The sequence below is a fragment of the Scatophagus argus genome, chromosome 22 (genome assembly GCF_020382885.2).
Source record: "Scatophagus argus isolate fScaArg1 chromosome 22, fScaArg1.pri, whole genome shotgun sequence".
In the NCBI taxonomy this organism is placed as follows: domain Eukaryota; kingdom Metazoa; phylum Chordata; class Actinopteri; family Scatophagidae; genus Scatophagus; species Scatophagus argus.
The window spans coordinates 52,442-74,229 of NC_058514.1; the positions used below are offsets into that span (position 1 = coordinate 52,442).

The 21,788-nt window shown below is 41.9% G+C and overlaps 2 protein-coding genes across 2 annotated transcripts; one reads left to right on the plus strand and one right to left on the minus strand.

The window, feature by feature from the left end:
* Positions 1–985: 985 nt before the first annotated feature.
* On the minus strand, positions 986–16,337 carry tnpo3 (transportin 3). Its single transcript, XM_046378782.1, has 23 exons — positions 16,066–16,337; positions 13,645–13,845; positions 13,097–13,170; positions 12,636–12,792; positions 10,619–10,762; positions 10,289–10,464; positions 10,067–10,205; positions 9,323–9,469; positions 8,660–8,767; positions 8,465–8,556; positions 8,149–8,288; positions 7,453–7,644; positions 7,025–7,116; positions 6,820–6,896; positions 6,686–6,746; positions 6,403–6,543; positions 5,216–5,332; positions 4,134–4,228; positions 3,875–4,031; positions 3,566–3,733; positions 3,363–3,475; positions 2,013–2,096; positions 986–1,587 (listed from the first exon to the last, which is right to left on the minus strand). Exons 1-22 carry the CDS (start codon positions 16,183–16,185, stop codon positions 2,036–2,038), a joined length of 2,772 nt encoding a protein of 923 aa, XP_046234738.1. The 5' UTR covers positions 16,186–16,337; the 3' UTR covers positions 986–1,587; positions 2,013–2,035.
* Positions 16,338–18,409: 2,072 nt separating this feature from the next.
* opn1sw1 (opsin 1 (cone pigments), short-wave-sensitive 1) lies at positions 18,410–21,558 on the plus strand. The gene is made up of 5 exons (XM_046379435.1): positions 18,410–19,084; positions 19,296–19,464; positions 20,171–20,336; positions 20,431–20,670; positions 21,445–21,558. The coding sequence occupies exons 1-5, from the start codon at positions 18,745–18,747 to the stop codon at positions 21,538–21,540; spliced, it is 1,011 nt and encodes a 336-aa protein (XP_046235391.1). The 5' UTR covers positions 18,410–18,744; the 3' UTR covers positions 21,541–21,558.
* The last annotated feature ends 230 nt before the right edge of the window (positions 21,559–21,788 follow it).

Here is a 21,788-nt window from a genome sequence, read left to right on the forward strand (position 1 = left end):
AACTGGTATTTAGAAAACAAAGAGTGAAAAGCAGCTCCATCAGTGCACAAGAAATGAGATGTTCTTGGAACAACACCGTTGTGATAATGGAGGCTGACTGTTGGACGAACCTTTGTCACTATTTACTAACATTACTAGAAAGTACCTGATTAATTGAGAAAGTATGTAATGAATAGTTTACAGGAAAAACTCAAATCTGACAAATTCACACAAAATGTGCTGATCCCTTAACCTCCTTTCTTTCAGAGGACAACCCTGCAGATTTTGATTTTCTTCACTACTGCCCCAGATTTATGACAAACTTCAGGGTACAGCTTGTTCTGGAGAGAATATTCATCTTGTCAACTTAACTTTTTCAGCAGTGTTTATCAGTTAGTCTCATCTGGTCCATTTGGATCACTCGTAATTTAGTTTTTAGTATATTTAACATACTGTCTGTCTGTGAGGAATCAGAACAGATGAGGATGGCATCAGTGTTTTGTTTGGCTCAGGCTTTCACAGAGTAATCTGGATTCACGGGTGGTTCATTAGATGACAATAAACAAAAACCAGTTTGACCAGGACTTCTTGCAGATGGGGTCTCCACCAAGTTAGAGTAAACACAAAGGACAGCGCTGTAAGGATGACATGTTCCACAGGGCACCAGAGACCTCACCTGTATCAGATTACTGAAGTTTAGATCTGAATGAACCATAAATGACTTCCTGCAAATATTCATACTCACATTCAATTGGTTCAAGAATTCCTGCAGTCTGAAAACACTGTAGACTAAAGGGGTTCTTAGTGGCTCTGGAACCCGTCTTCAAACCCTCACATACGCTCCTGTAAATCAACATATTTAAATTGTTTCAGTTGCTGCACAGACCCTCCGTAAGCCTCTTGAAACATCACAGTGTGACAACTGTGGTGATCAGCCAACATCATGCAGGCCAGTTCTCATTTGTTCAGGAAGCCCGTCAGCAAACAGGACAATTTAAACACTTAACCAGATATCGCCATTTTTTTTTTATTGTTTACAACAAGGCTACATCACCGATGATGTCTCTGTCTTAGAACTCACTCTGTCTCACTTTGTGGAAAAACAACTAAAATTAAACCAAAGTTAAAAAGGTCAAAGGTGACGCCAAATCCTTCAGCATTAGCCTCCACAGGCAGCCGCTCAGCCAAGAGCATCATGGGAAATTTTTTGGCTCCTCATATGGCACGGACAAAAAACATCACGACCAAAGTTCCAAAAATAAATCTTTTAAAAACTGTTGACCAGGCACATCCTACGACTGATTACCGATGATGATCCAACAGGACTAATCTGCATCAGTTCACTTAGTGAACTCCTCCGAGTCCTGACCCACCCACCTGCTGGCCCCAACCCCACCACCTGACACCTGCAACAGGTGAAGTTAGGTGAGGTCGGTGGTCGGGATGGAGGACTCAGTCTGTCCAGTCAGTCCACACTCTGTTGGTCCTTCAGAGTGCTGTTTCACATTCAAAGTCCTTCCTCCATCTTCGTCTTGTCCCTTTGGATCCTCGTCTGCAGTTGCAGTTTTTTGCCGTCACCTCTGAATGTTGGCCAACATAAGATTTAACCTGAAAGAGAAATCAACAGACCCTGATTATCATCCTGTGATCGTGATTTTACAACTCTCACAGCCATCGTCACTGAACGTTAGAGTAACCCTAGCAAAATTTGATCAATGTTATCTGGAATACACATGGTGTTATGAAATTAAATAATGTGAAAGTTGAATTCCCAATAGACTGAGTTTATTAGGGACAGTGTTTTGAAAATGGATGTCTGTCAGGCATCAAATTCACGATATCAAACAACCGAGTGTTTTCACTAAAGCTAGAGGTTTTCATGTGCCTGTTATCTTAGTTCAGTTCAAAACAGACAAACTTCTTTTATAGCTTTTGTTGTGGCTCCATGAAGAGATTCCCGTAGATGTGTGAACCTGGTGTTGTGTGAACCGATACTTGATGTTCTAAGAATTGTTAGCTGTGTGAACAGTTACCTGGTGTCGTGGTAAAGTCGCAGCTATCGGAACAGTCTCGTGAATTCTCTGATAGCCCAACACACCTGTTTACACTCCTCAGCACTAACGAGAAGAACACAAACAGTGGTTAGCATGTTTAGAAATAGTTGTTTCTGTGAAGTTTACTGCTCAGTTCTGTCACATTTGCTGTTTTTCTTCCTGCAGGTTGGGCTCTTTTCTCAATATCAGACTTTATTACCCAAGAGTAAAACCAGCAGCCCAAAACTGAATTTGTCTTTATTTTCAAAGTAAAAACCTGCCAAACTTCAGCAGGTGTCCAGGCTGAACCAGGATTGTAGTACCAGCAACAGGTGTTTTTACTATAAGGCTGTCACATGAAAAATATAACAGTCCCCCTATAATAGTTCAGTGTGCTCAGGTAAGTTATTTGGAGCTCAGGTGTTGTCTGATTCATCTGAATTTAGGATGAGTCAGAACTTGCTTTGAGGACTCCAGTATTTCTGCATTCCACATTAGATTGACGAGTCTCAACAAAAACCTGACAGACTCCTCAGGCTGCTGATACAACAAATGAACACAACCCATCTTTTTCAAAATGTCCCTGAACGCCTCACTTTTGGCTCTACAAGTCCTTAAACCCCTCACTGTCAGGTATCTTAGGGAAGGATCCTGATGTGTCATGCTGGTTAAAATATGTCCTATTAGACAGACTTGTGTGAAATTATCCATGTTATCATGTATTAGAAGGAAGTGGGAACTTCTATTGTGAAGAGACAAAGTGAGGCTGAATAGTGTACATGGAGTTTGTGGTGAAAATGGCAGTTGCCATTAAGTTGAAAAGCTTTAAGTGATAGTTCACATGTCAAGTAGCATTGAAGGCAGAGGATAGCGAACAACTACAATCCAATCTGGCTTTAATGAACAAAAGACACACGGAAGTTGAAAGAATGAAGCTGACTTGACAAGACTTGCAGAATATGAGAAAAATGAGCAACACTTGCCTGTGGTTATTTTAATTGTTGGGAAGCGACAGAGAAATTGTATTATATACGAAATTTTGCTGTATTGTAACTATAATGACAATAAATGTTTAGATTCTATTCTATACCTGTAGACTATCTCAATAAAGAGACTAGTGTGAACACTGGACAGTTCGTTTCTCCAGAATCTGATCAGTCATTAATGCAGATTTTAGTTCTCTACACTGTGAGCTGATTTTTCTTCATTAAAGTCTGTACGAAGTAGAAACCGCTAACACACACAGTTTAGTAACTTAGGGGAAGTTTGCTTTAGCCATTAAGAAGGCAAACAACAAATGTGTACCAAAGCTGCTGGTTTACCATGTTTCTGTTTTTGCAAATTTCTCACCTGGTGACCTGTTTGTGGAAGTCAGTCAGCTGTTTGTGAGTGACAGTCACAGCTCCTCCTGACGTCTCTTTTGGTAAACCTTTCAGAGCACTTTCTAACCAGCGACAGAATGTCTGAAACAAAAGACGAGTTAAGAGTTTAACCATCTGTCCCTGAGGAACAACAGGTGACACACCTGACCAGCTGTTATTGTTTGTACTCACAGGTCTGTCAAAAACCATGACCTCCCACAGCACCTCAGCAACGTCCGGCAGCGTGTATGGCGGTAGACAAAAACAACACGAGTGCATGAGCTGAGTGATGAGCTGCTGACCGTGCTGCTCCATGGCCTGACCAATTAGCTGCTTCCTCACCTCAAAGTCCTCTTCGTGCTGCAGAGAGCGAGGGCAGATGTTTATGATAGATAACAGTTCAAGTTATCTTCAGTGCTACACGTTTCTCCTCAGTTCTCAGTAAACTCTTCCATCAGAATCTTCAGAATAGTTTTAATATTTTTATTTCCACAAACTCACATCATTGGCGACTCCGGTGTGAATGAGGTCTCGGACAAACTTCATGACGCTGCAGTTGGCATCTCGGTGGTCCAGCGAGGTGGCAGCAATGGCACATTGGATGATGTGAACAATGATGCTGCTGCTGAGTAACGTAACTGGACTCCTCTGGACAAATCTGAGCAGACAAAGAGACAGGTAGACATCAGATATATCATCTGACGACAGTCCTGAATAAAACATCAGCAGATAAATCATATCCATGAACCTGCAGACTCACCTGGTGGCCAGTCTGAACAGGTCATCCACGGTGTCAGGATGATTCCTCAGACCGTTCTGCTGCTCCAACAGCTGGAAGGTCGGCATACACAGAGCCTGAAAAGAGGGGGAGGAGCTCGTTGTCATCATCACCAACATCAATCTCAGAGACTCAGGTGTCCTCACCTGGTCTTTCCAGAAATCATGGCCCAGTTAGTCAAGTTAATCCACAGACTTTGTTTTGAACACTTTCAATAAGGAACCATTTTCTTTATGTCTCACCATGGATGAGAGGCTAGCTAAGTAAGCTAATCTAGCTAGCAGGTGCTGAGGACCACAGCGTTAATGTTTACATCCTGCCCTGTGATTTGGCGAGAGCCTCTCATCCATGAGTAGGTGCATGTTTCCTTCTTCACAGACATACGGTGTAGTTTGGTAGAAAGAAAATATTTCCTATACCAAACTACTCACAACAAGCTCTGTGGATTATCTTAATCAGGCCATGTGTTTCAAAGGTTTTTTGGCTCTTAGAGCACAAGTGAAGTATCATCTAGTTCCAATTACACTGGAGAGAAGGCAGACATCTCTACAGCCGACAAAACAAAACTGGGCAGCTCACACCAAAACTGTCCAGATGGATTAACAAGGTCTACAGGTAAGAGGAAACATACGTGTGTTTTGATTTTGGGGTGAAGCCCTCACATTGTGATCATGTAGTGATATAATCCTAATAAGATAAACTTACAAATGAAGTAAATTAAAATGAGTGTGTATCTTTCACAATATCAATAACACCAACAAACAAAAACTAGAACAGATGAGCTACAAGAGAGAAGATGTGTCATTTAATCTCCTGCTCTAACAGTCATGTTTTGTTTTGTTTTTTGATAGGGGAACAATTCATTTGTAAAAAGTCTACTGCCTCCCTCAGGAATGTTGGAGTAACAGCGGACAAGCTGTTACCCATTAACAACAGCTAAAAAAAAAAACCCAGACTGAGCTTTAACTTTGATATGCAGCTACATGCTCAAACAAACAAAGAACGAATCAATCAATAAAATAAACACCAAGTGTAATTTTCTTTAGGCTTCAGTATGTGTTTACCTGTAACATGTCGAGCAGTCCTTGCCTGCAGCCTTCCTCCATGCCGTACTCATCAACTAGGATGCTGCCCAGGTACAGGAAGCAGGAGTGTGGATACACCTGGTACACACTCACCATCTGATGACACAAACCAAACAAATAAACAAATAAAGCTGCAGGAAAAAGACTGTGCAAACATCAGGAGGGTGGTTTTCTTTGTTACTGTGGATGTGTTTCTATCAACTGAACTAACTGAGGAGATGTAACTAATCAAGAAAACTCAGCAGTGACTACATTTGAATCCAATTATTCTCCTTAATCATGTTCCCTGCACACCTGGAAAATAAATGATGCTACAATACAAACTAATCCTAATAATAATTCCAATAACCACAGTGAAGATTAACAACACAGCTAAGTATACTACAGTCCAGATGAGTCAGTCCAGGTATCACAGTGCTGACTGCGGTTGTGTCCACAGGCACCAATTAGGCCTGCTGAGCCATGAAAATTATCATGGATTAATAGCAGATGGGATGCAGGTGGGTGAAGACCCTGAATGCCCTGACATGACCCTGACAAAGCAGCTTAATTTCACTGATTTTTAAATCTCCCGACATACAGTCAGGATTGGTAAGGATCTGATCTAAATTAAAGCTCTGAGCGCTCCACATCCAACATGTTTCACACAGTCCAGGTTCATATAGTGAAAATGTTTGGACCAAAGCAGCTGTCCTGCTGATAAATCCTGAGATCCATCACAGCTGTTTAAAATATTTTTTTCAAAGCAAAAAGTTTAGGTTAGGTTTAGTTTTGCTGCTAAAATGTGCCACAATATACACTGCAGTGACTTCACTGCACATGTGCTAACTGTTGAAAGCAGAATCTTTAATCATAAAACAAAGCACTGACACAAGTACAACACATGACAAACAAATCACCTGGACAGCTCGTGCAATTCATCAATAGAGCTGGACTCTGAGATAAACAGGTTTTTGGAAATGCATAATTATCACCACGTCGACCTTTTTAAGGTGGTGGTTGACTGAATGAAAGAGCAAGGCAGGTCTGCACGGCTGCATGTACACCAGAATATCGGTGGAATATTTTCATTAGTCATTAGGCTTAGTGGAACGCTGTCTTTTCAGAACGTGGGCACAAAAATGAATATTTAGTGCATGTGAACAGTCAGTCAAGGTGTGTCTAACCTGAGTGACAAGCGGCTGCAGAAGGGAGGCAGATCCTTTCCCAACACATCGCACAGCAAACCTGAGACAACGACAGCAGCGCTCCACAATCCTGTTATCAGCCTGATGAGTGTTCAGAGTCTCAGACAGCACTGGCCAGATCTACAGATGAGTCACATTACACAGGTAACATATATGAATACTTGGTGAAATCGCACAAGGAAGACACAGTAAAATTACATCAGAACTACAGGTGAGTCACAGGAATAAGGTTATTCAACAATAAAATGTTTGGGTATTTTACCTCCTGGATGACTTTCTGACAAGGGTGAGTCTGTCCGTTCTCTACGATGGGGTTTGTGTGTCTGAAGGGAAAAAAAATTGTAAGGACATGTTCACTAAATAATATTTGGCAACAGGTCAAACAGGTAAACTCACCTGAAGATAACAGCCAGTCTGTCGAGCCACACTGTGGGATCAGCTGATTTACCATTTGTAGACTCTTCAGCCAGAAGCTGACAGACAAAACAAACTCTGGTTTTAGTCTGAATATTTGTGTTACTATTGAGTTTCTGATTACTGTGAACAGACAAGTATAGTCATAGTTCCTACAAACATCGAAACACTCAGAACACACACTGACCTTCTTCAAAGCCAGGACCTGAACAGCACACAGATCACTGAGACACTCTGCAATTTTCTCAAGAGGAAGGCGAGCCAGAACCAGAGCCGTACCTACACAGATCCAGAAAAAAAACAACAAAATAAGGCTGAGATCTGAAACTTTAAACAAACACATTTATGCAAGCTCTCCAACAGCTCCCATCCACCCATCAGCACCAGCGAGAAACCAGCAAGACCACTGTGAGCTCCTGAGACAGAACAGAGGGCTCAGCAGGGAGATGGCTGCTGTACTCTCCAGTGTTTGATGCGGAGGGAAGCAACCAGGAGCAGAGCTGCCACAAAGCTGAAGGAAACCTTGAAACATGAAGTCTTGAAGGCCCCAACAACTCTCCTCTATATGTGACCTGGTGAGATCACTGCAAGTGTGCTATCAGTATGGTAAGGTACCTTTAAGCAGTCCGACAGCTGCCTCGGTAGACAAGGCGAAGGAGTCGAGGGACCGAGCGATGTCCAGAAGACCCTGGAAGTGTTGAGCCATGTGATCTCGGCACACTGAGCAGATGTTATGGATTGCCTTAGCTGCTGCTGATGCCAGAGGTTTCTCTCTAAGACCTTTCATCAGGTAGTTCAAGACTGGATCTGACAGGAAGAGGAAACACACAGAGTCAGGGTTCATGAAATAAAGCCAACAGCTGCAGCACTCTTTCCAAAAATGATTTTTAAGTTTTTAAGTTATGAGCACTGAGACTCTTTCTGTTTGCTTTATTGGTCACGTCGTATTGGCTCGTATCCTTGCAATACACCGGAGACGAGGCAGACAGGTAACCTGGGGAGGGGGGGGTGGTAACACGTCTGCCTCGCCTCTGGTGTATTGCAAGGATACGTAAATAAATTAAATTTATTTTATTTCAACAGGGTCCAATCAGGATTACTGATCAGGCAGATTGAGAAACCCTGTGACATTTATTTATGGGGAAACATTAATATAACAGCGTGATGCATCAGTTTGCATCCTGAGAGCCTGACACATGCTCACACTCCTCACACAGCAACATGTTGAGTCTGATGAATTTTTTGAAGTTAGGACAGTTCCAGCAGAGAACAGATCCAGCTGCTGTTTTCATTTTATCTCAGAACTAATACCGAGAAATCTTGGATTTCTGTCCACGACCTCGCTCATCTCTCCGACCAGCTCGATGCTCGTATATCGAACCGCCATGTGGACACTTTCTGGAAGTAAAACAACCTGTTGCAACACCTCCGACAGGGTGGGATTGTTCTCTCTGAAAGACAAACACAAACTGAGTGAGTGGAGGCAGTTTAGACAGCACTAGCTTATTCCCTCTTCGGATCACACATCCAGAGGAGATTATCAGTCTGCAGTGACTTCGCTGCTGAATGTTTTCTACCTCTTCTGGATAGAAACACACAATGATGATAAAATGACTCGAATACTCACGGGTCAACACTTTTTGCAATCGCAGCCATTATGAAAAGTACAGCCTCTGTCACTTCCCAGGAAGGGTTCCCATCTTTTAATGTAGAATATAACTGAGATAAAACAGAGGAAAACATTTAAGAATGAGTTCCATCAACAACCAAATGGAAAATGAGCCTTTTGTTGTCAATAATTTATGGATCAAACTAAATTTACCTGAGAGAAACACTCCATGGAACCAACAAGAAAAATGACGTCTTTAACAAGGTCAGAGACTCTCATCCTGAACTCTCCGAAATCATCAGTGTCTTCTGGGATTCCGTCCTGTCCAGTAAAAACATCACAATAAATGTCAGGATAAGGTAAGTACGCTAATGACTTACAGGAGTAAGTTTACATTTTTAACCACAGCATAAAACAAACAGAACTTAAGTGAGCATTTTTAAGTAGTATTTGCCCAATGATGAATCCAAACTACAGTCAGTCTTGATTTTAAATCAAAGTACTGGGCTGATAGCTGACTAACAGAGTTGCAACAATTAGTCAAAAGAAGATTAACGGTTCCCATCATTTTGCCAACAAAAAAAATCAAACACATGCTGGTTCCACCTTTAAAGATGTCAGGTTTTGTTGTTTTTGAACGGAAGAGTCTTTGGGTTTTTGATTGGTGGTTGGAAAAAAAAGGCAAGCTGAAGACATAACTTTGGGCTCTGGGAAACTAAGTATGAGCATTTTTCAAAATGAACTGCTTAAATGCTAAAAAAAAAAAAAAAATGATCGAATGATCGATAATGAAAATAATTATTAGATGCAGCCCTAGTGACTAATGGAGTTCAGTGGAGCATTTCATCAGTTTGAGGTGGTTCTGTGAAGACTCACGTGGTCTGGATCGAGCTGACAGTGTCGAGCCAAGCAGTGCAAAAGTCTCTGGATATACGGCCTGAAGATGGTGTGAAGAGCTGCATCATTTATTTTATACAGATGTTCTCCAAGTCGGTACCAGAAGTTAAAGGAGATCTCCACAACCTGGACCAGAACACATACCAGGATTATAATCTGAAGTTAAGTGTCTACATGGCTGAGACTACAAAATCAAGAATTCTGACAAAATGTTGAAAGACATCTCCACAAACTGCAATCGCAAAGGAGAAGCAGAGAGAAATGGTACTGCAGCTGTTGTGTATTTGTTTTTTGTTTTAACTGCAGGTGGCTCAGTGTTCACATGCAGACAAACTGTTAACAGAGCCTGTTCGTTTTCTACGGAGAACACTGGAATTAATCGCAGGGCGGTGCAGTCAGCGCAGAGTTAGCCGACCAATTGCTGTATCTGAATCTGCATCAGCGCGTCTATCGACCTCTAATTTATGCAAACGAGTCCATCCAGCGTGACACACCAGGCTCGTCAAACTCAGATTAAACTGTCAAAATAGCTTCTAGATTCTGTTAGCACACTGTCTTTTTCACATTTCCTATATTTTAGTCTACTGTTTAGCTGAGCGTTTGAGACCCGACCACCATGTTGAAAACAGACAAGTGAAGACAGAGGTCACCCAGCAGCTGCAGCTTGGTGCAGCCTGCATGTCTGCACCATCAATGCAACTGGTGTTGGGGTTATTTCCGTACCTCGTACTGAGGATGTCCTGCACAGATCAGCAGCAGCTCCAGCGTCCTCAGGTCTCCCATACCCTGACCTGGACTTCTGACTGTCGTCTCTAAAAATGTCTCACAGAGTTCGGTGAAGATCCTGCAGTAGTTCAGCACTCTGAGGGCAAAAGTCAAACAAAAATGTAACTGATGTTGTACAGTGACCATCACACTCAGAATCAGTTTCCTGCGAGTCCTCACTTGTCGAGGTCTTCTCGGGCCACAGCCATGTGATAGGCTGTCTCCAGCGTCAGGACACCCTGAAAGAGCTGAAGAGCTAACGCCATGTTGGTGTCCACATTTTCTATGGCGTAGAGAGCAGAACAGACGCAGTCTGACGCTGCCTCATGGAGGTTGGTGGAAGTTTCATCCCTCTGCTGTGGAGACAGAACATCAGGAAACATCAGCAGACAGAAAGGTTTGTTTTTAAATCGGTCTCATATTTACTGTGCACCCTACATCGTTCTCCACTTTAAACTAACCACTGATGACTCCTGTACAGACAGATTTAACACAAAGTATGACTCTCACCAGGACTTGGAAGAGGACCATTAGCAGCTGGTTACTGGCCATGAAGTTACTGTCAAGAACGCCCAGATTGAACCAGCTGCCCAAACAGCGAAACACCTTGATGAACATCTTCTCATCGTTACCCGTCTTCTCCACACACGTTGTCTGAAAAAGCAATAAAAAGACCAACAGCATGATGGCGAACTGCCTAAAAGAAAGACAGGATGTTCTTGTTTTGACATGATCGAGATTTTAGATGTCTGATACGTTTACTGATGTTATTTTATCAATCACAAAACCAAATGCAAACTGGTCTCTGTTGGCTGCTTTATAAACCAGCCGAAAACAAGACAAAGACTCCCAGCCTGACAGCGGAACAGCTGGAAAGTAGAAACCAGTACCCTGAACCCTAGACAGATGATCAGTTAACATTTTAAGAGGCAGACATGATAAATCTGAACAGATTTTTGATTTTTAGACCAATTCAGGACATAAGTGGAACAGTGTTTGAATTGCAAAGTTTTGACTCAAACACATGAAACTTGTGACCTCTGATCTTCTGGTTTCCTTGACAACTGCTGAACAGACACACATGTGAGAGTTTAAAATGTGTAGAAAAAGAGAAATAGTGCTGTAAAAAAGTCCTGGCGGGTCAATGAAACTCCAACAGAAATGTCTGAGGACCACAACACTGAGTGACACCAGTGAACATGAAGAGGTTGAAAGATGAACATGAAGAGAGATGACAGGAAATGTTTCTGACAAGCAGAGTGAAGACTGTGGAAATTCTGATTCTGATTGATAGGTTAACAACCTGCTTCCAAAAAGGCTAGAATAAGGGACCCCATGTAAAAACACATAAAAACAAAATGTAAAGAACTGATCAATATTCAGCTGAACAGTACAGAGAAATTCAGTGTTCAAATTGATAAACCTGCTTTTGTGAATCCACACTCGTAAATGTGAAGCCTGCCACAGGGGACCACCCCGCTCCATCAGCTTTTCTTCCAACACTCAGATCTTGGGCACTCACTGATACAGTGTGTCACTCTGTCTTGTTATATGACTTCAGCAGCTCATCACCCTGGAGTCTTTGTTGTCCTACTCTGTTGTGCTTCATGACGCTCCACACATTTTCACTGGATTGGTCTAATACCTGCACTCTGTTACTGTGAAGTAGAGCAGAGTGTGTCTTCATGAACAGGACATCCCTGAAGACATCGAATGGATGGCAGGACATGCTGCTCTAAAACCTGTCTGAACCTTTCAGCATGAATGGAGCCTTTGCTGATGTGAAGGTCACCAACACTGTGGGCTCTAACACACCCCCACACCATCAGAGACGCCGGCTGTGGAACTTCACACTGGTAACAGTCTGGATGGTCCTGTTCCTGTCCCCCAAGGACATGACATCCATGATTCCAAACCAGTTTGGAATGTGGCCCACAGTGCACATCAACACTTTGTGTCAGTCCATCTCAGAGAAGCCAGCAGTGCTTCTGCATGTTGTTCATGTTTGTCTCTCGCTTCTCCTGGCAGAGTCTTAACTTCATCTACAGATGAACTGGGTGTACTGAAAGCAGTTTTCTGAAATGTTCTGAGCCCATGTAGTAACTTCCTTTACACAATTGTGTATTTCACAATGTGGTGAGCCTCAAACCATCCTGACTGGTAAAAGACTGAGCATTTCAGACCCAGCTAGGATCCTCTTACCTGTTACCAGTTTATTAGTTTACCCGTGGACTGATCCATACTGGTGTTTTCTGATTAGTACACAATTTTCCCAGTCTGTTGTTGCTCCAGCTGCTTTGAAACATGTTGCTGGCATCACATTCAGAATAAGCAGATATTAACAAAAAAGGTCAAACATATTATGAACTGTCTCTGTACTGTCTTCAACTGGGTATAGTGTATGTCAAAAAGGATCAGCAAATGATCACATTCTGGTTTATTTATGGTTGACACAGTGTCCCAACTCTTGTAGGATCAAGGCTGACAAAGTAAAACTGTGAAATGACAGACAGGAAATGTTTCTGACCAGCAGCGTGACGACTGTACTGGAGTAATATGCCAGATCCTCGATGATTTCTGTCCTACGATTGGCTCCGATTCGAAGAGATCGACTATGAACTTCCTCTGGCAGCACAGTGAGAATCTCTATGAGGAAGGGCATCGAGCTGATGTCACTGTTGTACCTGAGAGGAGGGGGGGGAAACGTGGACAGATGTATCAGAGTGTCAAACAGCAGCTGACCTCAGAGGAAACTAAAAGATAAATCTCTTATTACATTTTAACATCTTGCTGTCACATAAACCTGTTTGTCAAGTTTCACCATGATTACTGCAAGTGTCATACCTGTAAATACACTGGTGGGAAGGATTTAAATATTTGACTGTTTTTGATTCTCTGCTGACTGATCCAGCGTTCATGTTTTTACTTCTTGTGCACAGTCAACACATCCTGTGTCTAAAAAGTTCAGATGAGTATATGAATTCTTACTTTTCTATAAGTGTGTGAACACATCCTTTCCATGAGGCCATCTGAAGAGCGAGATCTGCGATGGCTAACGCCAGCTTAGAGAGAAAAGAGACAAGAAATCATCAGAGGATTCAAAAGGTCAACAAAGTTGACAGACATGTCAAAGAAATACACTTCAGTGTATTACATGAATTCATGCTGCAGGGTTGCTTGTCTCTGTGGTGGAGATGTTCACATGTTAACCAGGACACTACAGCCACAAAGTGGACTGTGACGTTAAACTCTGTATGCATTTGTGCATCTGCCAGTTTAAAAGGCGGCCAAAACGATCGAGTTTCCAGTTAACACTAAGAGTAACCACAGTAACTCTATCAAAACAGAGACAGCACGTCTAAAACTTGGTTTTGTCATAGTGGAGGGACCTCAAACTACTAACACACAAGGTCCTTAAAGGTTCAGATCCTTAAGGGTTACAGGTCAGTGGATTCATGCTGTATTAAATGGTTTATCAGTGACTGCTGATAAAAGAATCTCAGCCTGCAGAGGAACAGCTTCTCAGAACGTGTTACCTGTGTGACAATGATGGGTGACAGATCTTTGAGGTTCTGGATGTGGGTCAGCAGTGAGTCTCGCAGTGCATTGTGGGTCTCAGGTGGAAGCTCGTAGAACGACGTTTGGATCTTCATCTTCATCGTCTGAGCAGCAAAATAACACGACTCCACATCCTGTTTTAGCTGCAGCAGCTGGTCGGAGATCTCCCAAGCATACATCTGTAGGATGGGACAGAAAGTCATGTCAACAAAATAAAATAATCCTCTTTCAATCATCTGATCCACTTCCTAAATATGTTTGTTACTCAAAACCTCCACAGTTTAGGTCCAGCTCTAGTTACCAGATCTACAGCTGTCACATTACACAGCAGTAATATAAATTTGTCCGGTCCTGATCCCCCTCTAAAACATCTTCCGACACTCTCAAAACACACTTATAGGAGGTGCTGCAGTCTCCCTTTAAAAAGTCATAGAAAACAACTGTTTTTCTTAAAACACTGTTTCACTTTGTGACTTTCTCCTTTAAAATAAAACAACACTTTTTTCGGCAAATTAATTATTTATTACCAAAGTAGTTAATACGTATTGTGTAGCAAGCCAATTTAAGTGCTGTCGTTCCCAAAATTTCCAGTGAGGATAGCCTGGATGAGAATATCAACTGATGCTGTGTTGTGTTAATGTCAGGTCTGCAGCAGCACACAGCAGCCTCCCTGCTGCCAACCACCACTGTACAGATGCTGAGAGGGCAAAGAAGCAGCCACACTTATTTTCTTCACCTCAGAGTCGTTTAAATTGTTTGGTGCTGCAGTGTGTGTGTTGGTCTGCCAGTCTTGTTACTGCCGATCGCTGCTCCACTTCACTAAAGTCTCTGAGAGACTGCAGTTAAAGTTCACAATGATTATTTAGACATTAAATACTACAAGACAACTCAAACATGTGAACGCCACAGACTGTCCAGATTCAGCTTAGTCTTACACCTTATTGTGTTACACCTTTTTCATTCTGTCAATGTCTCATTATTAACTAACATTTAGAAAAATTAATTTGTGATGCGGCCGGCACGGTGGTGCAGTGGTCAGCACTGTCGCCTCATAGCAAGAGGGTTCCAGGTTCAAATCCCGGTCTGGGCCCTTCCATGTGGAGTTTGCATGTTCTCCCTGTGCCTGCGTGGGTTTTCTCCGGGTTCTCCGGCTTCCTCCCACAATACCAAAAACATGCACATTAGGTTAATTGGCTACTCTAAATTGCCCCCTAGGTGTGAGTGTGAGAGTGTGTGGTTGTCTGTCTTTGTGTGTTGGCCCTGCGATTGACTGGTGACCAGTCCAGGGTGAACCCCGCCTCTCGCCCGTAGTCAGCTGGGATAGGCTCCAGCTCCCCCGCGACCCTGACGGATAAGCGGTATATAAAATGAATGGATGGATGGATAATTTGTGATGCATTGCGATGCATAGATTTTTATCCCTCCTCCAGTAACCTGAGATTTGTCAGTTACCTGTGTGCTTACAAGTATAAGACAGTACATCAGTCAGACTCTGGCTGTCCAGAACTGAAATGTCCAATCTACAGCAGTTCATGTGGGATTTAGAATGAGTCAGAGTTAGCTAGTACAGTCACGTCAGGAGCAGAATCTGCTGAACTCATCAGAACCACAAACACAAGCTGCAGGTAAATATGTGCTCACTGTGTCAGCCTTCATTCAGTCAACACATGTGATGAACCAGGGTGTTGAGAGCAGCTCTAAGGAGAAACCTGAACACCAGGTCCTGGTCTGAGTTTGTGCCACGCCCTGACCTCACAGGCTGTCTTCAGTTCGACTCACCTCCAAAACACAAAGTACTGTCAGCTCCAACACATCCGCCAACAAAATGCTGCATAGTACAAACTGACTAAATATGCTGTCTTTGATATTCTACATTATGTACACCTGCGGGTAAAAAGGTAACATTTTTGAATGGAGTTTGGTTTCAGGCTCTTGCGTGGTCACTAACTTTAGCTGTTTGACTTTCACATGAAGTCAGAAACTAAACTTTACTGTAGCACTTACCGTAGCCATGCTAACAGGGCTAGCTGTGCAGCAGAGCAGGCCTACAGAAACCCCCTGACACTAAAACACAAAATCTCCGTTTACCATAAGACGTTTTGTATTTTAAATAAAACACTATCTGTTACATTAGCTGCCTAACAGCAGACTGCTAATGAAACTAAGCATTCAGACAACAGTTTGTGTTCTGATCCATTCATTAAGCTAACTTAGCTTAGCAGTGATGCTAACGGCAACCTGCAGCTCCTCTGAGACTGCGCAGTTTCGATCACCTGTCCTTTAATGCACCAGTACTATGTTAAACCCGGTCCCTACAAGCCACATTAAAACCACATCAGAGCCCTCTTCCACACCACTTGTCCCCACCGCTGGTCCTCCAGTCTCTCCCATTTTCTTACCGATCTCTGGAGTTCTCCGAGCCACACGGAGGCTCGCTCCTTTCCGGCGGGGTCCGGGTCGTGGTACAGTGCCTGGACTGCCTGATAGACCAAGGCCAGGCTCGGTTTGCCCCCTTCCATAGCTCAGGTCAAAAGCAGGAGTACGATAAGGCAAAAAAATAACCAACACGGCGGATTTTAAAGAGCCCTAAACGGTCTGTGTGTCGACCGCCATCTCGCACAGGATTCCCGCGTGCGACCACGAACCTCTCCCGACAGGAAACACAGACAGGAACATTAGTTCCGCTCTGTCATGGTGGGAAGACACCTTTCTCGATTCAAAAAATCTGAAAGTTCATTTAACAGTTTATGAACAAACACACAAAATTTCATTCAGGACATGTTAAGGTAATCTGAATTCCACAAAGTTATCCTGAAATTATAGCTAGCCTTGTTTCTTGAAAAAAACTCCATGTGAAATATCTGAAATGTGTTTGATGAATCCACGGAACACCGTTAATAGACTTTACCTGACCCTATTTATGGGCAAATTTATTGTATTGTTTTCATGTTTTTTTACAGTTTATTTAACATTGGTAAACAGACAAACAAACACAGAAATAGAAACATAGAGATGGCTGTGGCTCAGGAAGCAGAGCAGTCGTCCACCTATCAGCTCAGTGGCTCAGTCTCCAACTCTTGCAGTCTACCGGTTGAAGTGTCCTTGGCCAAGAGACATGGCTCTTCCACCAGTGTGAATAGTTATTGCTTATGATCAAGCAACATCTTCCACGGTGAATGCTGTAAAGTTATACATAAAAAGTCCCATTTAATTCATTAATTCAAAGAAAATAGAGTGTGGGGAGTTTTATCAGAAATCAAAAAAATCAGAATTCCTTTATTTATCCCTGGAGGGAAATTCTTGAAATTTAGGTTTTTATGTTGAAAAAACCTATGAAATTCTCCTCGAGTTGTGTTTCATGCTGCAGCACCTCCAAACTGAGGTTGTATCATACCCATGCTCCATAACACTCACAGCCTGGTCATGATACAGCCCCTGCTCTGAAGATCAGTTATTATTATTTTGATTTGGATCATTAACGCTCTCGTATGCAGTTGCTTTAAAACATCATCTGTCTCCTCATCAATCAGACATCAATACACACACAGTGACTGGAAATTAATTAAAAAGCCCACCTTTATATTTGTTGATTTGACTTCTTCCTTCAGCTTATGTTCTCTGAAAGTCAGATGATAAAGTGGTGAACTGTTGAACAGATTTACGTCTTTATCCTGGTCCTCAGATTAACCCTCTGTCATTCCAGTCCAGTTTAGTGGGCGCCTAGTGGCATCTTTTTGTCTCTAATCTGGTCTTGTGATGGAGTTTTGAGGACCTGGAGGATTGAGGAGGTCAACCTGATCAGGTAAATCTGAAACATCCAGATTAAGAAGTCACACAGACCAGAAACTAAAAGATTCTTATAGGATTGTTTTTAATCTCCAAACCACCTGCTGCTCTGAGTCCCAGAGCTGCTTTCTCAACACTGTGGTTTGTATGTCATCACATAGTTTGACACTGCAGATTGTACTTCATTAAAAAAAAAAAAATCTCCCTGTGTATAACATTGGGATATAAAAATAATACTGACTTGGCACATTCTGGCTGGTTTCATTAGTCATTTAAAGGCTGCTCAGAACAGAACAGGACAGACTATCAATTACTGTTGATTGATTAACCTGCTTCTCTGCTGGAGTAAATCATTTAACTCCTTAATGAGCAAGTTAATTAAATGTTTGCAAAGATTTCATTATTTAAAGTTTAAACTGTGAATGACCTGCAGGATTACTTATGATGCTTTAACTGTGCAGTGATTATAGATTTAACCTAAGATGAAGATTTGGACTGATAAGGGATAATTCACTCACAGTGTGAGGGTTAGGGTTAGGGTGGCTGACAGTTCGTTCAGTCTGAGGATATTCAGTGAATTAAAAGAAAAAGAAAAGAAAGAAAAGAAGAATTAAACTAATACTTTATTTACAAAGCATTAAGTAAAATTCAAAAGTTAACTGTGACTCTTTGATTTAAACAAATCAATAACACAAATCTTCTCAGGATGTCACATTCTTATCTTTAAAATTATCTGAAGGCAGAGCTGAGGTAGATATTGTGGTCGGTTGGATTGATAAATTTAGTTTGTAAATATGAAAGACACAATAAACCTAAACTAACTTCAAACTCTTCTCAATATTCTCTCTACTATCATGTCTCTGACACACAGTTTTCTTCAGATTATCATGTCATTTTGTTTATTTGTTTTCATAGTTTCCAGACAAATAAATCAGCTCATCAGGATTTTTGTTACAGCTTGTGCTTGTCGTTCAGTTTTGCACAGCTTCCAGCTGAATTGTTTTGGTTTCCCTCCACACAGTTGTTGTCTTTTCTACACGTCACACAAAATAACATTTTATTTGTTCAGTGCAAATCTCTGTGATCTATTTTTCTGTCCAAACAACATGAACATGTTACATGCTCTGCTTGATGTGAGCCTGTTTTCACTTTAAGGCAAATGTGTCCATCTTAATCCTAAAATTTAGGAAAAGCTGAGCAGCTCTGGAGACTAAATCTTTGGTGTAAGTGGTTTATGAGTTGTATATAAAGAGGCTGAAGTAGTAAGCTGTGGTACAAAGCTCACAGTCACCATGGGGAAACATTTCCACTTGTATGAGAACATTTCTAAAGTGAGTCCCTTTGAGGGGCCCCAGTATTACCTGGCCCCTCAGTGGGCCTTTCACCTTCAGACCATCTTCATGGGCTTCGTCCTGTTCGCTGGAACACCTTTAAACTTTATTGTTCTCCTTGTGACGCTCAAGTACAAGAAGCTCAGAGTCCCTCTGAACTACATACTGGTCAACATCTCCGTCGCAGGATTCATCTTTGTCACCTTCTCCGTCAGTCAGGTGTTCGTCTCCACAATGAAGGGTTACTATTTCCTGGGACACACCATGTGTGCCCTGGAGTCGGCCATGGGATCTACAGCAGGTAGATAACACGATCTACACATGTTGTTTCTACACAGTAGTACTGCGTGCACTGTCACACGGTATGGAGGCTGCTGGAGCAGTTGGACAAAACCAACTATCTTTTATCTTTTCCTTTAAGCAGGCAGAGAAACTGAAGACAGTTTTAACATGACTCTGTTGATCTACTGTATCATCTGCTGTTTACTATGAACTTCTTCTGTACTCTTAAGGATTGGTGACATCCTGGTCTTTGGCTGTCTTATCCTTTGAAAGATACCTGGTCATCTGTAAACCGTTTGGAGCCTTTAAGTTTGGCAGTAACCACGCTCTGGCTGCTGTTGCCTTCACCTGGTTCATGGGGATCAGCTGTGCCATCCCACCTTTCTTTGGTTGGAGCAGGTAGGTAACACACAATATATACATATACATATTTATATTGAGGTATGTATACAAAAGTTCACAAAATTAAATATAACGAACAAGGTGCTCCAGTGACCTCTCAACCACAGGGTCACGGTCTGTATTCTAGAAGTCCTGAGGCCCTTGGTTTTGTGGGGACTGAGATGACGGTGGAGGTCTTGAAGCAGCGCAGTATTTGGCATGTCTCCAGTGAAGTGTTGAAGATGAAATATTTTTACTCTTTGCCTGGTAACAGCTGGACAATTGTTTGTATATTTAGTTGACCATTTTAATAAATATGATGAAATCGTAAAAGGTAGTAATGATTAACCAAAATTAACATACAAATCAACATGGGAATGACAGCAGGTGTTGCAGACTATTAATCTCTTTAAAGAAGTATTCCAACCAACATGCTTCACCCACCACCTTCTCCAACCAACTTCTCATGGCTGTAACTCAGGCAGTTTCAGTATTTTCAGTATTTAGTATAAAAATATAAAACACAAAATACACAACACTGAAATATTTTAATGAAACTATACTAATTTACTAACTCAATCCATCAAATACAAATGACAAAATACTATTTTTGTATCTCAAATGCACATTTTATATTTTAAGGAATGTCTTCCTGTCTGTATGATTTTTTTTATATACGGTATATATATATATATAGATAAACATGTCAGTTATGTGGTTTAAGGTACATCCCTGAGGGTTTGGGTTGCTCCTGTGGACCTGACTGGTACACTCACAACGAGGAATTTAACTGCAGCAGCTACACAAATTTCCTGATGGTGACCTGCTTCATCGCTCCACTTAGCATCATAATTTTCTCCTACTCGCAGCTACTGGGTGCTCTGAGGGCTGTGAGTAGAAAACATCCTGGTTTAACATCCTGGTTTGGTCCTGGTCTTAAGCTGAAGTTTGAAGTCATCCTTCTTGTTCTTTTCTTTTGTTCAGGTAGCAGCCCAGCAGACAGAGTCAGTCTCCACCCAGAAGGCAGAGAAGGAAGTATCAAGAATGATCGTCGTAATGGTGGGATCCTTCATCATCTGTTATGGTCCGTATGCTCTTGCAGCTCTTTATTTTGCCTACTCAGCAGATGAAAACAAAGATTATCGACTTGTCACCATCCCAGCATTTTTCTCCAAGAGCTCGTGTGTCTACAACCCCCTCATCTATGCCTTTATGAACAAACAGGTGAGCAGTGTTGACTCTAAAACTAACTGGCAGGCAGGTGAACTGACAAGTGAGGAAACACAAAGTTTAAGTCTTAATAATGAAAGCTTCGTGCATCATCACATCCAGTTAATTTTATCAGTGAAAACTGACATAAATGTTTGTTATTTAACAGCAACTGTAACAAAATGTTTTGTATTTTCATCAGCAAGTAAAGTATAAGCCAAAGACCCACCAATAGTTTCTTGGATGTGTGCCAACAGAAGTGTTTAGTTTGTTGCCCACTCAGTAGCACATCAGTCCTCAGCTGTCTGCTGTACATAAGCTTTGGTCCACTCATGTAACCCTTATAAAGTAATTTTCACAAGAAATCAGTCTTTTATTTTGAGATAATGAGATCAACTGACCTGTTATCAGGGGAAGTGAGTTCTTTATCTCAAGACAACATAATAATTGGCTTGTGGCCAACTTTAAGGTCAGAACTGCAACATGTTACTGAATTAGTTTCTGAACGATCAACTGCTCTGCCATAGAAAGAGCAGCAAGCTGTGCTAATGCTAATGCTAGGTGAGCAGCACAGACTGTGTGAAACATGGATGAAGACTCTGTGATGTCTGTAAAGCCACTAGGAAGCCCCCCATCACTTTTTGTCTTATAATTGAATCAATGAATCACAGAGAATTTTAACGCTTGAATGCACGAACGGAAACCAATTATGAACACGTTAGAGGATGGTGTGATTGTTTCTCCTGCTGTTCTCAGGTCAGACCTGATGGTTGTTGTATTTCTCTTCAGTTTAACACCTGCATCATGGAGACAGTCTTTGGAAAGAAAATGGACGAATCATCTGAAGCTTCCTCCAAGACAGAGGTGTCCTCAGTGTCCAAATAAAGCTCAAGTTTAATCAGATTTACATGTCAGAGAGTTGACTGTAGACTCAAAGCAAACGTGTTCAACACACTGAAGATCAGTGTTTCTCAACCTTTTGTGAGCCACGACACATATTTCACATTAGAAAAATCACGCGGCATACCACCAAACAAAAATGTTCGGATCAGTTAATTGTTCTGCCTATCACTACACGCCACTCACTTAGGGTACCGATCAGACGAAACTGGATAATCTTCCGCCGCACAACA